Here is an 18817-nt window from a genome sequence, read left to right as displayed (position 1 = left end):
ATACATTTTTTCCTTAGTAAAGATAAATAATTAGCTCCCGATACTTTTTTTCGATTTTGGATCTGTCAAGATACATAATTAACTCCTAAAAACATCCAACGAAGATACATAATTAGTTGATATATTTGTAATTACTGTGTAAGGGTGAAAATTTGTGTAAATATGTTAAGGTGTATGTTTATGTTATTTTTTCAAATAGTAATCCTCTTTTGACGAGTGAGATTTACTGAGGTGGCTGAGCATTTTCACCATCAAAAATAGGTTGATGGGTTGATTCACGTTAAACGGTAAATGAGAGCACTGTTAATCCTCCTGATGTGGAGTGGTAAAAAAAAAAAAGAAAGGAATAACGCTCTTAGGAGTGGTTTCAAACTATTTTAGCGGACAAAATCATAAAATTCTCCAAAATTCTAACAGTGCATGCATGTTCTCAACTGACAAATAAAAGAAGGTAAAAGATGAAATGCAAATACCCAACCAAACTTTATATAAAATGTAGGTAAAATCTTTACTTATTTGAAAGGAACCTACAATTTGAGCTATAAAATCGGATTGGAATCGTGATACACACATGTAGATATACCCTAAACTTTTACCTAGTAGAGTTTGATTCCTCATATTGTAATCTCTTCCTCTATCTTTAATTATTGTTTTTTTAAAAGAACATATTTGCTACTCAAAATCTCACTATGTAATACGTAATATAATTTTTACAAATTATTGCTATGTACGATGGATACATTCTCTATGTTTATCATATTGCATAGTTTTCCTTGGGACATATGTAATATTCCACATTAACAACATCTGAATTTCGGAATTTTTACACTATATACTCGGAAACTATGTATGCCAATCCAACTATAACAACTATGATATATGAAAAAATAGAATGCGATGATAGTGTTTTAATTATCTTTTGTAACATAAAAAATTAATAATAATGTCTAGATGATCATTGATATCTACTAAAAGGTGTCATATTCGCAATGTTTAAGCTGACTACTTCTATTTGACAAACACAAAAAAACATGCAACATGGAACATATCGCCATTGACAAAATATGAAGACAACTTCAATCTCACATTCTGCAAGTACAACAATAAAAAAGACAAACTCAAATTCCTTACATGAAGGAATTAAAAATCCCGTTGTACTTTCAGCATGATCATGTGTTTGCAAGGCTGAATTGTAAGAAATTATTGGTCTCTCGTGTTTACACCAAATTGTAATAACTTATCATGATCAAGTGATCAATTAAATAAATTAAGAATATATATATCAATTAGTAAACATGGTTACTTAATGACCGAGTAAATACATGACATATATTTATTTATTTGATGTGAACATCCAATACACCTACTCTTTTACGAAATATGTGAAGATGATGAATGCTTCAATAGAGAAGAAATGGACAAGTAACGAGTTCACAAAATCACTAGAGAAATATTGCAATTTCATTGCTTATTTTTCCTAATTAGTTGGCTGTTCCATTAGCATCACTAAAACATTTTTATTTATGCTCTATCCTATATATATATATATAAAATACTAGTACACATCTAATAAGTAGGGGTAATTTAATAAATTATACCTTTTATTCATTATTTTTCTTAATGAGGGAGCGTGAAATAAGCTAAAATGACACTTTATTTTGAGATGGAAGAATACTTATTATTGTATGGGAGTTTAATGAGACAAATGAAATATTATATCAAGTTATCCGATAATAACATTTGTTTGTACATCCAACTAATTAAACACGATATTACTTATAAGGAATATAATCTATGCTAATTTGTTTTTTTAAAGTGCATGACAAACCGAGCGACCCCATATGTAGACTAGAGATAATTGAAATTTCTATTATTATGATGATGATGTTTGGTTTGTTAGTATTGGATAACTATTTTGGTAACAACATATAATATCAAATGTGTATCTTTTGCACTAGGAACCACATCCATTTATATTACTTCATTCCATATCTACATGAGACCAACTAAATATCCCATATATATATATCCCCAACCATAAGAATTTTAGTGGGTGATAGTGAAGAGTGGTCCAAAGAACATTTTTTATTGCATTCAACATCCTCACATCTTAAAAGTGATGGAGTTGAAAGAGGGAATCACAATGGAGTAATTGGGGAAGGCATGACCACTACCTAGTAGTATGACGTAATAAATAGGATCCATTTACTTTTAATTAAAGATTTTGAGTTCAAACTTTGAGTATATGAAAAAAAAATTTAATCGGAAGGTAGTGCTTCTTCCTTTAAAGTTTAAATTAAAACTAATCGGGGACTTCCATAAGAATATCAAATATCAGGTCAATTGTTATTTAAAAAAAAAAAAAAAAAAGTATTAGGACACCACTTAGGGTTATGGTGGAACAAAGTACAATCCACTAGCCCTTAACCGGGGCTCTACGTTCCGTGTGGAAAAAATGCTAGTAGTGAGTTAGTGCTTGTCCATCTAGAGTTAGTGTTTTTCCATCTAATGACCATAAGTGGCACGGAACCCAAATTGGTCGAGACTCCGGTACAGATAACAAAAATCATACAAGAAATAGAAAACAATAATTGGAAACCATCATTAAGGATTGTGATGGGATAAATATGATTCCTCCATACTTAACCAAATGTCTTGAGTTTACGATTTAGATATGAAAAAAATAATCCTACAGGCTAGGGAGTTGGTAGTTTTCTCTTTAATGAACCTTACTCTGACACAAATCTAAATTGATCGGAGTTTCCATATAAATATTGAACACCAAATCAAAAATCGGGAAAAAGTGTAATTGGACACCAAAAGAGGCCCCAATTCATGATATTGATTGCAAAATGAAAAGAAAAATTATCTTTATTGTTTAATCAATCTAAGAACTTTAAAGAAACATAATCAAGAAATCAGGCTAAAGGAGTGAACATCGGCTTTAATGTAATGGACACTATACACATTTGATAACATGTTTTTCCTTACGTGACCCTCTCAACCAAAAACACACAAAGAATCCAGTCGCATTTAATCTTTTTTTTTTTTTTCGGACCGATATTCGGTATTTATATTAGAGTCTGACTAATTTAAATTTATATCGAAAGTTCCACTACGGAGGTAAAATGCTCCCTGTCAGAGACGATTCTATACCCTATGCTCGAATTTAAAACCTCTTACTGAGAATGAAGAAATACTTAACACTCCACTGCGACTTTTCCACATACTACGAACCACATCCATTTAATCATTGTTCTTCTTTTTTTTTAGCGGGCCGATATTCGATATTCATATTAGAGCTTGACTAATTTAAATTTGCGATGAAAATTCCACTACGGAGGTAAAATGCTCCATTCTATACCCTATGCTCGAATTTAAAACCTCTTACTGAGAATAAAGAAATACTTAACACTCCACTACTAACTTTTTCACATACTAGGAACCAAATCCATTTAATCATTGTTGTCAATGTCCTTTTACCTCATCCATATTGTCAATTAATGAAGGAATAATAACTCTATTTTGTCAAAAGCCGCAGAAAGGTAAACCCTTTTTTTCATGCACTTTTTAAGACTTCACTTTTTCATATTAAAAATAATATAAATTGAGTCATGTCATCCAAAAAGTAAAATTATTATAGTAGGTGTTAGAATGGCCCTTAATTTAGAGATGAGGAAATAAAATTGTAAGTTGATGAGTAGGAAGAAATTACTGCTACCTAATACTATAAAATTGTAAGTTTTACCCTATAAACAGGCTGGTTTTTACTTTTTGTTCTTTAGTAATTGCACTTTTACCTAATATGGCACAAATTCTCTAAAAATTGAAGTTTCCGACTTAGCTTATGAAATATTATGATACGAAAGTATAAATTTATATTCAACGAAAAAGTTATTTACTATGCAAGACAAAAAATTAAAATTAATACAGAATAAGGAAAAAGGTGCAATTGTTTAAAATTTGTTGGTATATCTTAGATCATTTTATATAGTTTAAGGGAAAATCTAACCTTTTGCCCCTATAAAAGGCACACATATTAGAAATGTTTATATTAATATATAGTCACTTTGAACAAACCTAATTCATTTCAATAAGGATAAAGGTAACAATCCTATCAATTTATAAAAGGGCAAATTCTCCCCTTGGATCCATTTATCTAATCTAGGTACTATTGCATTAGATTAAAATCAATATTCTTACTGTTGCGAATGAGAACAAGGAACTCTGAATAACCTTTCTGGGAAGAAGTAAAAGGGGAGATGGACCAACAAAAAGGGGGAAAATAACATAAATATACATCTTAATTTATCATATTTACACAATTTTCTATTCTTCCAAATTAATTATAAAAATTTCAACTAATTATATATCTTTCTTAGATTTATTGGAAAGCTAATTATGTACTTTTTGTATATTCACCGGATGTATTTATATATCTCTACATACCAAAATTAAAAAAATATATCGGGAACTAATTATATATTGTTACAAATGAAAAAAATTGTATCTTTGTTGAACGTATCGAGAGCTAATTATGTAACTCGACAAATCCAAAATCAAAATTTTCAATAATTATATAAAATGTTAAAATTTTATGTAATTAAATTTTAAACCGTCGAAATTTATGTTGTTTGAAAAAAAATAAAAAGTTTCATTGTCACCCACAAAGGGTAAAAAGTTCTTCACATGGAATATTTACTCTAGCATATACACGTTATATCTCCCTCTAAAATAATTCGAGTCTGAAATAAGTGATAGATGTTTATGCAGTTATAAATTATTTTATTAAAAATAGAATAAACATTAAAATCAAATTGTTACTAAATATAAAATTTGTCATTCTTTTTCTTACTTAAAAAACAGAAGAGGAGTATAAGTTGGGTCTCCGAAAGAATTACATACGTGTTTGAGGCGCCAAATTAATATTTTTATCATAATTAAATAATTATATTTAAATAACATGAACTCTACATGCCATTGTTTGGGTATAGTGTATGTTTAACACGAAACGAGTAGTAATTTGGCGTAAACACCGATGCCCAATTAAGTTTTTACTCTAACAAAGCCACTGTGCATAGCACAATACATGGCGTTAGTCTTTGTCAGTCCCTTCTTCTTCTTCTACTTCCCAAACTGATTTTTTTTTTTAACAGTTCATACGCTCCTCTCTTCCCCACTTCCAATACAAACTCCATTAACACACCCAACTTCCCCTTTGTTCTTCCTCACTTCATCAACTTCTCCTTACCCCACTCTTTCTCATGTCAACGGCTACTTTTCTTCTACCTCTCACATTGCTAATTGCCACTGTTTTTTCTATTTCAATGGCGGATAACGTAACCGAAACGGAAATGGCTGCGCTGCTCTCATTCAAACGGAACTTAGAAGACCCACTCGGCGTATTAGACGGGTGGGATTTCAACACTCCTTCAGCACCATGTGATTGGCGTGGTGTATTTTGTAATGCCGGCAGAGTTCGTGAAATCCGCTTACCTAGTTTCCACCTCAGTGGTTTGATTACTAAAAATATAGCTAATTTACGACAGCTACGTAGGTTAAGCTTACATTCTAACCATTTTAATGGCTCTATACCACCTGAATTAGCTCAATGTGCTTTGCTACGTGCTGTTTACCTTCATTACAACTCCTTTTCCGGTGAAGTTCCTGCTGCTATTTCCAATCTCACCAATCTTCAGGTTTTGAACCTTGCTCATAACTTTCTCTCCGGTCATGTTTCCGGTAATGTACCTGCAAGTCTCAGGCTTCTTGATCTTTCTTCTAATCTTCTCTCCGGTAGCATCCCGAGCAACTTCTCAAATGGTTCTCAGCTTGAACTTTTAAACTTGTCGTTCAATCGATTTGCCGGTGAGATTCCGGTGAGTATTGGTATTTTACAGAAGTTAGAGTATCTCTGGCTCGATTCTAATCAACTTTACGGCACTTTACCTTCAGCGATTTCGAACATTTCCTCGTTGATACACTTGAGTACTAGTGATAACCATCTGCAAGGTTTAATCCCTGCAACAGTTGGTTCACTTTCTAGTTTACAGGTAATTTCATTATCGGGAAATCAACTATCTGGTGTGGTCCCTGAATCGCTTTTCTGTACTACTAGGATCATTGATTTAGGTGTTAATGCAATCACGGGTTTAACTAAACCCGAGAATGCAACGTGTTCGAGTGTTTTAGAGGTCTTGAACCTTCACGGGAATCATATTAATGGTGTTTTTCCTGAATGGTTGACGAATTTTTCGGCGTTGAAGGTTCTTGATATCTCTGGGAATGCAGTTTCTGGGACTTTGCCTAATAGTATAGGGACTTTAAGGTTGCTTGAGGAGTTAAGAGTGGGTAACAATACATTAACTGGTGAAATTCCTGCTAGTATTGTGAATTTTGCTTCACTTGAAGTACTTGATCTAGGTGGCAATCGTTTTTCTGGTTTAATTCCGGAGTTCTTGGGTAATTTGATCGCGTTGAGAATGCTGTTGCTTAGTGGGAATCGGTTTTCTGGGTTGATTCCAACTAGTTTCGGGAGTCTTTATGAGTTGGAGTTTTTGGATTTGAGCATGAATGATTTGAATGGGAGTTTGCCTCAAAACCTTATGATGCTTACCAATTTGAGTGCTTTGAATTTGTCTAGCAACGTGTTTTCTGGTGAAATTCCAAGAGAAATTGGAAGGTTGCAAGGGTTAGAGAGTTTAAATGTCAGTAATTGTGGGTTCTCGGGGAACATTCCGACTAGCATTGGAAGTTTGTTGAGGCTGACAACTCTTGATTTGAGCAAGCAAAGCTTATCTGGTGAATTACCCTTTGAGATTTTCGGGCTGCCAAGCCTACGAGTTGTGGCTTTACAAGAGAACATGTTAACTGGGGATGGTCTTGAAGGTTTTAGCAGTTTATCTGGTCTGGAATATTTGAATCTGTCATCTAATGCCTTTTCCGGGCAAGTTCCTAAGACATATGGTTTCCTTACATCCTTGAAAGTTCTTTCCATGTCTAACAATGGTATTAATGGCTCAATTCCAGCAGAGTTGGGCAACTGTTCTGGCCTTCAAGTGCTTGAGCTTCGAGGAAATCATTTAACAGGTCAAATTCCAAAGGATTTGTCACGTTTATCTCATCTAAGGAAGCTTGATTTGGGTCGGAATAGACTAACTGGGGAAATCCCAGAAAACATCTCTAATTGGTTGTCTCTGGCTACTCTCTTGTTGGATTCCAACCATATCTCAGGTCCCATACCAGAGTCATTGTCTAGATTGTCAAATTTGGAAATGCTCAATCTCTCGTCAAATAATTTGAATGGATCAATTCCTTCAAGTCTGTCTCTGATTTCCAGCCTGAAGTACTTGAATGTTTCCCATAATCATCTCGAGGGTGAGATTCCAGAGGCTTTGGGTTCTCGGTTCAAGGACCCTTCTTTATTTGCTGCGAATAAAGATTTGTGTGGAAAGCCATTGAAGGAGTGCAGTAAGGGTAAAAGGAAAAGAAAGAAGTTGATCTTGTTCATTGTTTTGGCTGCTGTAGGGGCCTTTCTCGTGGCAGTGTGTTGTTGTGGGTACATCTATGGACTTATACTTTGGCACAAAAGGCTAAGAGGACGTTCAGCCGAAGGGAAGAAGCGAAGCCCAGGCCGTGCAAGTTCAGGAGGAGAAGCGGGTCGTGGAAGTGGAGAGAATGGAGGTCCAAAGCTTGTTATGTTCAACAACAAGATTACTTATGCAGAGACTTTAGAAGCGACGAGACAATTTGATGAGGAAAATGTGTTAAGCCGTGGAAAATATGGCCTAGTATTCAAAGCCACTTTTGCAGATGGAATGGTCTTGGCTATCCGTCGACTTCCTGATACATCAATCGAAGTGAACACATTCCGCAAGGAAGCCGAATCCCTTGGCAAGGTGAAGCATCGCAATTTGACTGTTGTTCGTGGATACTATGTAGGACCACCACCTGATGTTCGACTTGTCATATACGATTACATGCCTAACGGAAATCTTGCCACTCTTTTACAAGAGGCATCTCATCAGGATGGCCATGTGCTCAATTGGCCAATGCGCCACCTGATTGCGCTTGGCATTGCTCGCGGCTTAGCTTATCTTCATTCAGTTACATTGGTTCATGGGGATGTAAAGCCACAAAATGTATTGTTTGATGCAGATTTTGAAGCTCATCTTTCTGATTTTGGTTTAGATAAACTAAGCCAAGTAGCAACCCCAGCAGAGACTTCAACATCCTCCACCCCAGTCGGAACTCTAGGCTACATAGCACCTGAAGTGACATTAACCGGACAACCTACAAAAGAAGCTGATGTATACAGTTTTGGGATTGTATTGTTAGAGATACTAACAGGAAGAAAGCCAGTAATGTTCAACGGGGACGAGGACATTGTCAAATGGGTGAAGAGACAACTACAAAGAGGCCAAATTTCAGAATTACTCGAGCCGGGGTTGCTTGAATTGGATCCTGAATCATCAGAATGGGAAGAGTTCTTGTTGGGAATCAAAGTTGGTTTGCTTTGCACCATGCCTGATCCTCAAGAAAGACCATCGATGACCGATATTGTATTCATGCTCGAAGGCTGCCGCGTTGGTCCTGATATTCCCTCTTCAGCTGATCCTACAACTCTTCCTTCACCAATGTGATGAAAAGTTCAATTCTTTGCAATGAAAATCAATTTGCAGGAAAATTTCCTTCATTTTCTCAGTTCAATGTTGTTCATGTATCTCTTCAATGTATTGTTACTCCATTCATTATCATTAACTTCTTTTTTCTTTAGAAAAAAACAAAACAAAAAAAGTTTGTACATTGTTGGTTGTGTGCAAGTATTAAATTCATCTCTGATGTGTTTGTAAATAAAGACCTCATCTTTCTTCAACATCTCTACTTAGAGCCTGTTTGGATCGACTTGTTTTAGTTGTTTTAAAGCAATTTTTGTAGTGTTTAAGCACTTTTAAAAGCCATAAGGTATAAGTCAATCTAAACAAACTCTTAAGAAGGATGAAATGTGTAGTACATTAGGCACATGCTCATGATAATGTGTGAATCAATTAAATACATATCACCAACCATTAGTAGTCAACAATCTCAAGGTTTTTGGCTCATCCTTCATTTTCTATCTTACACTAAATTATTACACTCCTCTATCCCAAAATTTTCATAATCTCTTTCTCGAATCCAATTATAAAAATATCGATGACTTATTTTAAATTATAAACTTAAATTTTTATTTTTTTTTAAATTAAGCTTTGTGTTCTACCAAATATCATCACAGAGATTGTAAGGGACAAGTTAATTAATAAAGTGGTATGCGTACTTTATATAATTCAGAATTCAGGGGAATCAGGTGGGACCAATAACATGAATTCCCGCCAAAAGATTATAATGAAAAGAATAAAATAAAGAGAATAGATACAAGTGGAAAATACAGTAGTATTCAAAGAGGGATAAATATATATAAGAAAGTAGCCGTTAATGTGACAGTGAAAACTGAAGCCAAACTTTTTTATGGGAAAAGAAAATTTGTGGGGTCACACACTCCCAGGCGTTTCCATTAGCCTTTTGGGATCGTTTGGCAGAATAAATTGAAATGTTAATGCATGCATTAATTTAATGTGTATTAGTAGTATCTTATTTGATATATTTTTTTATCTTATATATAACTAATGCGTGTATTACTAATACCTCAAAATTCATGACATTAGTAATGTAATGGATCTAATGCATGTATTAATATACTTAAAGACCCTATTACCCCTCAAAAAAAAAATTCGCAACCTTTCCAACATATATGTTGAGAGTATTATGTAAAAAAGAAAAAAAAATAGAAATTATATAATTCATGTTTTTTTTAATACATCGAACCAAACACTGCATAAGAAAAATACAAGCATAACTAACACAAACATTACTAATACACTATATTTTGCATTATTCTTATACACTCTATCAAATGATCCCTAATACACGTATTATCGGAAACAACCTCTCTATTTCACCTGAGGTAGTGACATGGTCTGCGTACACTCTATCCTCAGACCTCACTGGGCGGAAATACATTGGATATATTGTTGTTGTTATTGGTGGCGTTAGATACACATATTGAAGGTCGATTATATTTGAATTCACATCATTAAATTTCATATTGAAGGTGAGACATTTTCTTACGAAGGCAACTTTAAATTTTGCAAAATTCAAATTCGAGATTTCTATTTAAATAAAAAGAGTATTTATCACTCCATGTTAACTTTACAACACCAAAAACAACCACATACTAAATGTATTTTCACAAAGTAGAGTTTAGAGAGGGTAATGTGTATGCAGTCCATACCATTACCTCAGATGAAGTAGAGAACTTGTTTTCGATAGACCTCCGACTCATGATAGATAACAATATAACAAATAAAAAAATATAAAAGCACATAACAAAACTATAACACACTGCCTGAATAATAAAAGAAACAAGATCCACAAGGTAATACTATAAAATCAAATACATCATCGAAACACCACGAACAAGAAACTTCAGATGCAGATACAAATCAAGCATTCATCCCTACTATCTATCACGGCGAAACTCCTACCCACTAATCTTTTATCCTAATTCGAGTCTTTCACCCCTTCCTATCAAAGATCATGTCTTTCGTAAGTTATAATTGTTTCATATCATACCTAATTAATTTTGATATTACTGGTAATTAATTTTACGGGGAAAGGGAACTAAATAAAATAATAATATTTTTATTATGTGTTATTTTGGTGGACTATTTGAGAATTGGCTTGTCCAAATAAGAAACCCACGTCGGATTTTACGGAAATAAGCTACTGCTTTGACCAGCTATGTGGTCCTCTCTCCTATCTTATTCTGATTATTTATTTTTCTAATAAATATAAATAAATATATCGTGACTTTTTTTACACATAATATATATTATAGGTAAATGAACAATATTTGGAGGTTAATCTTATAAGGATTTTTATAAATAATCGAAGTAATTACACTCTAATCGAAGTAATTACACTCTCTCCCATTTTTTTAATTACTCTACTCTTTTTCTCTATTAATATACATAGCATGACCGACATATACATAACATTTTATATATATGTTGGGATTTTTATAATATGCTTAGAGAGTTGAGATTTTTTGTAATATTGAAAACATACGTTGTGTATTTGTGTAATTTTTAGTTATATTAAATCATATAAATGTTATTAACTATCATTATTTGAGAGATATATTCGCGTAGACATGTCGTGTGGGCTCTTTTACCTATTTTTTTTAATTGTTTTTTGTCCTTATAAAATGTTACATGTCAATAATTTAAAGTATAAACTTAAAAATAAAATATATGAAGAGTAAAAAGCAAAATAGGATATTAAATATCAAGTAAAGACTAATGATGTCCCTTTCGTTTTTTACAACTTTCGTTTTTGATGTCAATAAGACCAAGCTACCTGCAAATTCTCATTGGATCTCGACTGTTCTTAACAACGATGGCTATTCATTTAAATCTTCGGGTAGCACCACTAGGTGGAAATTCTCGTATTTCATATGTACATGTTCTTGCGGCTCGGATGAGTATTCTAGTTTATATCGTTACAAATATAAACACTTTTTTGTTCCTATTAACAAGACCAAATTAGTCGTCATTACACCAAATGAGATTTGTGGTCGTTACCTAACAATGAATTTAACAACATAATATAATAAAATTTAATTAATAATAAAAATAAATATTACATTCAAACTAACAACATGATATGATACAATGGGTAACAACCATCCAAAGCTGGATTGTGATGTATTATTCGACCTTGAATTTTTCAAATTTTTGGATTCTCTACTTTTTCTATAATTAAAATAATACAAATAGATCTATCTGAAAATAAAATTAAGTGAACAACTAGAGTTGGCATGATGGTTCAGCACCATGTTCCTTAAGCAAGAGGAGCAGATAAAATTAAGTCAGCCACTAAAGTTGGTATGGTGGTTCAGCACCATGTCTCTTAAGCATGGGTCGGGGGCTCGATCCCCGCCTCTGGCGAATGGAGCAAACTCAGTGGTCAGTTCCCTACCGCTTAGTGCGCTGACAAAGGAATGGAGGATTAATCTCATGGCTGGCAGTCTCACGATCGTCGGCTGTGGAAATAGAGGATTAGTCTCATGGTTGTCGGCTGTGAGGACCTTGAAAAATAAAAAAATAATAAAATAAAATTAAGTCTTGTGAATTTCTGACTCCACCTAAATTATAGTCTTCAGAACACAGGCTATATAACATCAATATAAAGTACTTGACTTATCAGTGATGGGTCTATGTCAGATATGAAATTTATATGGCTGTAATTTTTAACCTATGGTGAAACATTATTTATTGCCTATTTATATTCTGATTCACCACTTTTCATAAAAGGTTCCCACTTCGTTCTCCTTACAAGTCAGATTCTTTTATCCAAGTAGCAATGATATTTAAAATACCTATATGGTATATGTATGGAGTAATATGACATTATTTTAAGGTTTTCATAGTTATATACTTTTATAATATTTATTAAAAAAAAAAAGTATACATGCCAGTTCCAAGAATCAACTAGCTTAACGGTCGAAATAATGGGAAACTGGAATTATGAATTGCTTTGCATGTGGTAGAATACATAATATACTATACGGGATCGTTTGGTGTGAGACATAAGGAATAAATAGCTTTGAAATAAAATAAAAGACTATTTTATCCCATATTTGGTGTGAGATATTAGTTCGAACTGAAATTATTTATCCCGATATTAGAGCAAACATAATAATCACTATTATCAGCTAATATATTCATTGCAACACCACAAACAAGAAGACTTTTTCCTCGCTTCCTTAATAATGCTAAAGCCATTTTTTTTCTATAAATTTGAACCATCTCAATATTTATGTTAGCTACTAATTTGGTGCCTTGTTAAAGACTTTACCAAGCCATTATTGAAGAAACTCAAGGTAATGCGACAAGTGGAGTCTGAAGAGAATAGAACGTATAAAGACTTTACCCCTACCTTGACAGGTAGAGAGGTTGTTTCCGATAGACCCTTGGTTAGGAGAAAGCAAAAACAAAAAGAGAACTTTATATGTGCCCAAAGGGAATCAAACCCCTATGCAGAAGGCCAGCTAAACTCTAGGTAATACAAGGCCACGCAAATGCAACTTACCAACAAAGAAGAATATTTGAAGTTAAAAGTAGAAACTTCAAGTACAAAACATATATAGAACTGTTCTAATCTACAGCTGATTGGCCATGCAAATCTACACTACAGGGAACATTTTACAGCAATCCAATTATTGTATTTGAAAAATGGAGCATCAGAAAAGTTGATAGTATCTTTATTGAGAGATCTAATCTACAGCTGATTGGCACAAACGAACCAATTCTTCTAGCCAAAGCAATCAAAAATACATAATGTCAGAGGCCAACACTAACAAAAAAGTGATTTCAACAGCCAGACTAGCTTGTCCGACGTGTAAGAAAAACAAAGATACTTCACAAATATAAAACAGGTGCACTCTTTCTCTACTCTGCTCTAGATTGACCAGCGCGAGAAGAAAGGATGATACCAACAATAAGGCCGTAAAGAGCCAAGGCTTCAGCAAAAATAAGGATCAGAATCATTCCAACAAAAAGCTTTGGCTGCTGTGCATTAGCTCTGCAAATAATAGAAACAAAGAAACGTACCATTAATTGGTCTCTCATCTCACCTCAAGTAAGGAAACCTCGTTCCCGAGTAAAGGATAAATGAAGAAGTGCAATATGCTACACAAGGAAGCCTTATGAAAGAGCAGTGAAGTTGTGATTATCAACCCTACATTAGTTAACCAACAACTCCTACATGACTACAACGTGAAACTGTTACTGTATATAGTACTCAGTTAAGCCACCAAGGCCTAAAAGTACGATAGCTAAGCAACAATGAAACCGGGTTTCTTTTCTTTTTCCTTTTTGATAACCAACAAATCCCTAAGGCCCGTGGCTTACGGTTTTAAACTTGGTGAATAAGGGATCTACATCTATACCCTCCCCACTTAAATACAAAGCTTGTAGAAGGATTTGAATCCGTGATACGCGCCTAGCCCATACATGCCTTGCACTCTTACTGCTAGACCAAAGCTTCCCTGGAAATTCTCTTGAAACCAACAAAGAAAAACATAATCTTTTATGGTGAATTTAATCTCCACTTTCCCATTCCAACCCCCAACATGCAGAATTTCTACAGGCCTATAGCCCAACATTCACTTCAACCCCAACACGCACAATTGCTATTGCCCAACGTTATAACCACCAATCTCCAGCATCCCGCTTTTTGCACCCTCCCTCAGCAACACCAATCAGTCATGAAGAACGGTTCTATAGTTAAACAGAATCAATCATCCAGGATCTACTTATTCACAAAAGATCATCTATTAATTTTATCACAGAAAACAGTCACGCAAGTAAAGATCGAGGAATTGGAATTTGCAGTGAGCCCTATGTTAAAAGGTGAAAGAAACAGCCCACAATCTTTGTTATCCTCAAATCTCTCACGCAAATACACAATTCACCATTACTCATTTCAGACAACTACGTAATGAAAATCCTGGAAAAGATTAAACCTCTAATAAAGGACCACAAATAAAAGCTATGCTAGTAATTCCGGACGGATCATTACATTACAACACATAGATATTCCATAAGGTAACAAAATCGTGCCAAATTGAGTAAAGATCCAAATCTACACGCTCTTTAACTTAATACCAAAACAAGAATACAATTAAACACAATCAACCAACCGACACTGTGATATCAAAATAGCTGATATCCTCTGTATAAATCATGTACATCTTAATGAATTTCTATATCCATTTCAATCCTAAATAATTTATATGTGAACACTTTGTTTGGATGGTTGTTACATATTGATTCATAATGTATTATATTGTATTGTACTATATTGTTTTAATGAATAAAACATTTGGATAGATTGTATTGCTTTCCATCATTACAAAATGTCACACATCAATAAATTTGAAGGATGAACTACTAAAAAAGTAGGATATGGGTGGAGCTACCATAAAAGGTAGAGTAAAGGATAAAATACGATTATTATATTCATAAATAAAGACAAAACGAGAAGAAAAAAAAGTAACGACCTGATCAAACCAAGTCAATTGTTACCCAAAATGAGAAACTACGTGATCAGACTAAGTCGATCATTACACAAAATGAGAAACAACGCAATCACACCAATGGATCGTTACACAACATGAGAAATGACGCGATCACACCAAATCGATCATTACACAAAAGAAAGACAACATGATCACACCAAATTGATCATTTCATAAAATCAGAAACGATGTGATCATACAAAAACCGATTGTTACCTAATGATGGATTTAGTGATATTATACCATAAAATGTAAGTAACAATCAGAACAAACATTGTATTTAAGCAAACAACACGATACACTATAAGACAGCACGAGGATTAAACAAGATATAGAAAAATTAACAGAAGCAGAAAAATACCTAACACCGGCATCACCAACGATTCCAATAGCCATACCGGCAGAAAGACCAGCAAGACCACAGGCAAGACCAGATGAAAGATGAGCATATCCATCAAATAAATAATAGGACTTCGTTTTAGGATTAATCCCAGTACTAATAATAACAGCAATAATTAACCCATAAATACCCAAAACTCCAGCCATAACAACTGGAACAATAGACTTCATTACCAATTCTGGACGCATTACACCCATCGACGCTACTCCTACACCACTTTTCGCTGTACCGTAAGCTGCACCCATACCTAAATTAACCCAAAAAAAATACGATTAGATTTATAAAAAGGCAGCCTGGTGCACTAAAGCTCTCGCTATGTGTGAGGTCCAGGGATGAGCTGGACCACAATGGTCTATTATAGGTGGCCTCACCTTGCATTTCTGCTAGAGGTTGTTTCCCTGGCTTGAACCAGTTACAATTAGATGGATCACAACGGCTGATTATACGTAGTTTTACCTTGCATTTCTGCAAGATGTTGCTTCCACGACTTGAACCAGTTACAACTAGATTTATAAAAGGACAATTCGGTGCACTAAAGCTCCCGTTCAAGGAATGTCTGGATCACAAGTTTCTATTGTACAGAGCCTTACCTTGCATTTCTGCAAGAGGCTGTCTCCACAGCTTGAACTAGTTACAATTAGATTTATAAAAGGGTATTCTGGTGCACTAACGCTCCAACTCAAGGAAGGTCTGGATCACAAGGGTCGATTATACGCAGCCTTACCTTGCATTTCTGCAAGAGGCTATTTCCACGGCTTGAACCAGTTACAATTGGATGTATAAAAGGATGGTCCAGTGCACTAAAACTCCCGTTCAGAGAATGTTTGGATCACAAGTTTCTATTGTACGCAGTCTTATCTTGCATTTCTGCAAGAGGTTGTTTCCACGGCTTGAACCAGTTCAATTAGATTTATAAGAGGACAGTCCGATGCATTAAACCTCCAATTCAAAGAAGGTCTGGATCACAAGGGTCTATTGTAAGCAGCACCCTTAGTTAGAACGTCTGGATCACAAGCGTCTATTGTATGCAGCAGCCTTAGTTGAATTTATGGAGGCTGTTTCCACGGGATGAACCCGAGACCTCCAGATGATATGGCAGCAACTTTACAGAGTTACAATTAGATTTATATTCCCCAAAAATAGGAAAAATTCATAGCATAGATGTAATGGAAATGGAAAATTGGAGCGAAAGAGTTACATGAGAAGACTAAGGCAGCTGCAGCGCCGAGGAAGCCGAAAAACGGTGCCGTTTCATCGCCGCTAAACCTCGAAGATCCCATTTTTATTCTTCTTCTTCTTCGAATTTGGAAACAAAGTGATTAGCGATCCGAGTGTGTGTTAATCAGAATTGTTGGATGATTGATTCATCTACATCCATGGTTTAAAATGGGCCTTGACCCGATTGTTTCTACAGGAGTATGTGGGGCCTTGGCCCATTCTGTGAACGCTATTTAAGTTTTTCTTGAACAGTATTTAAGTTATAACTGTAATGTGTAAAATTGACTTGATATCTAAAGTTAAAGACTCTACATAAAATGTTTGGGAGATGTTTGAAGTTTGACATTTACATGTGCAAATATCTGGCTTAGTTGTTGGGCCAGGAGCTAAAACGGCTAAAGACCAAAGGTATTAGTAAGCCCAACACCAGGTTTTCTTGAGATCCAGGTTGATTAGGGTTAAAACTTACGCGCAATCGATGTATGTGTCATGTGTTTGAATTTAAAATTCATGTTACTTAACTATAATTAATTAACATATATTTTACTTAATTTAATTACTTAATCATAGGTAAAAATATTAATTTGACATATACACCGAATGCGTGTAAGTTTTTACAGTTGATTAGGAAAGCAAGCGACAAAGGGATAAAAGGATAGTCATCTATAGACCATGGGATCATGCGTATTAGTGTAATTGTCTGTCCCTTAGACAAAGTCTACCCTTCTCACCTCCAATTCTTCCTAAAAGTGTTTATAATGCACCTGAGTTAATCAGCTCAAAAAAGAGACTAGATCATGTTGAAACTGAAATTACACTGAACCTACTGTGGATATTCAAGTGATGGTTTAAAGTTTAAACCAATAAAATAATGTCCACAGGCATTTAATTACCTTTAGATGCCAAAAGATGTTCCACTAAAATCGTTCCTGTCCTTTGATGCAAACATAACCCTTGTAGCATCTAATTATAGAAACAAACATCGAGCTGCAAGAAACAAACATTGTATACGTCTTCAAATGATTTTGTAGCAATTTTATATTCACTCGGAGATATTTATTAGAAGGTCGAAAAGAGCAGGTAATAAACTATTATAAAGAGACTGCAACAAACCCAAAGAATGTAGCGTTTTATAAAGGGGGGAAAACACAGACGATGCTACATTTACAAAAAGCACCGGCAATTCAACTTCAGAAACCATGTTTAAGCTCATCAGGAAAACTTTCTTCTCAGCTTCCACCTTCAACCTGGTTTATCATAATCACATGATTTGCACACTGAAAATCGGAAAGATAAGGTGAATCAACACTCAACAGCAGCAATTGGCATGACACATTTACTGGCAAGCAAGTGCCTGTGCTCAATGACAACAAAAAGAAGAACTAGAAATTGCATGCACATAGATCTTGCGTGCACCACCTCTCAGTAGATCAAGGCAGTCAAGAGAAGTAGGAGGTGAAGTTACGAGCTCTCCTGGGCACATATAAGCATGTGTACACAAAATACATCACGCTACTAACTAGATGCTAAGAAAATTATGTAAAAGATGTTATGTATTCGACTAACACACACTACAAAGAAATCTGGTGATTAACTAAACAATGGAAGTGGGAACAGTTCCTTTTGCAAACAGATTCAGCACAAACAGATAGATAGGCTGATTAGAAGACCATAAAGTCTACTATAACTGCCCAGTAAAATGAACAATGATCACTGGAATAAAGAATTTCAGGCTTCCCCTTTGTATGGCTGCCTGACCTGAACACATCAGAAGACTTATATACAGCCTTGGACATATGGAGAAAGAGATATTTCGATTGGATGCTTACAATCAATATCATTCTGCACTGAAACAGCATAACTGATGCTTCGCCTTTATCTGCTGCCCACAATTATGTATCTGCCGCTAGTATTCCATTCCAAGATGTTCAATATGATAAGATATATGTTTCTGCAGAATTGTATACGATCAAATTTCACCACACAGGGCATACTACTTGCCAGATTGATGGTCAGTCTCC

The 18817-nt window shown here is 34.6% G+C and overlaps 2 protein-coding genes across 2 annotated transcripts; one reads left to right on the top strand and one right to left on the bottom strand.

Annotated features, from left to right (window-relative positions):
- The first annotated feature begins 4998 nt into the window (after positions 1-4998).
- LOC107866913 (probable LRR receptor-like serine/threonine-protein kinase At4g36180) lies at positions 4999-8877 on the top strand. The gene has a single exon (XM_016712955.2). The coding sequence runs from the start codon at positions 5265-5267 to the stop codon at positions 8640-8642; it is 3378 nt and encodes a 1125-aa protein (XP_016568441.1). The 5' UTR covers positions 4999-5264; the 3' UTR covers positions 8643-8877.
- A 4422-nt stretch (positions 8878-13299) lies between these two features.
- LOC107866912 (V-type proton ATPase 16 kDa proteolipid subunit) lies at positions 13300-17079 on the bottom strand. The gene is made up of 3 exons (XM_016712954.2): positions 16777-17079; positions 15540-15825; positions 13300-13680 (listed from the first exon to the last, which is right to left on the bottom strand). Exons 1-3 carry the CDS (start codon positions 16856-16858, stop codon positions 13548-13550), a joined length of 501 nt encoding a protein of 166 aa, XP_016568440.1. The 5' UTR covers positions 16859-17079; the 3' UTR covers positions 13300-13547.
- Positions 17080-18817: the final 1738 nt, after the last annotated feature.

The sequence above is a fragment of the Capsicum annuum genome, chromosome 4 (genome assembly GCF_002878395.1).
Source record: "Capsicum annuum cultivar UCD-10X-F1 chromosome 4, UCD10Xv1.1, whole genome shotgun sequence".
NCBI lineage: Eukaryota > Viridiplantae > Streptophyta > Magnoliopsida > Solanales > Solanaceae > Capsicum > Capsicum annuum.
Note: the sequence above shows the minus strand (reverse complement) of the source record. Positions and strands in the feature narration are given on the sequence as shown.

Coding starts and splice junctions, on each gene's coding strand:
- LOC107866913 (XM_016712955.2), top strand. CDS start 5,265: ATGTCAACGGCTACTTTTCTTCTACCTCTCACATTGCTAATTGCCACT.
- LOC107866912 (XM_016712954.2), bottom strand. CDS start 16,858: ATGGGATCTTCGAGGTTTAGCGGCGATGAAACGGCACCGTTTTTCGGC. Junction 15,826..16,776: donor AGCTGCCTTAGTCTTCTCAT/GTAACTCTTTCG, acceptor GGGTTAATTTAG/GTATGGGTGCAGCTTACGGT. Junction 13,681..15,539: donor GTTGGTGATGCCGGTGTTAG/GTATTTTTCTGC, acceptor TATTATTTGCAG/AGCTAATGCACAGCAGCCAA.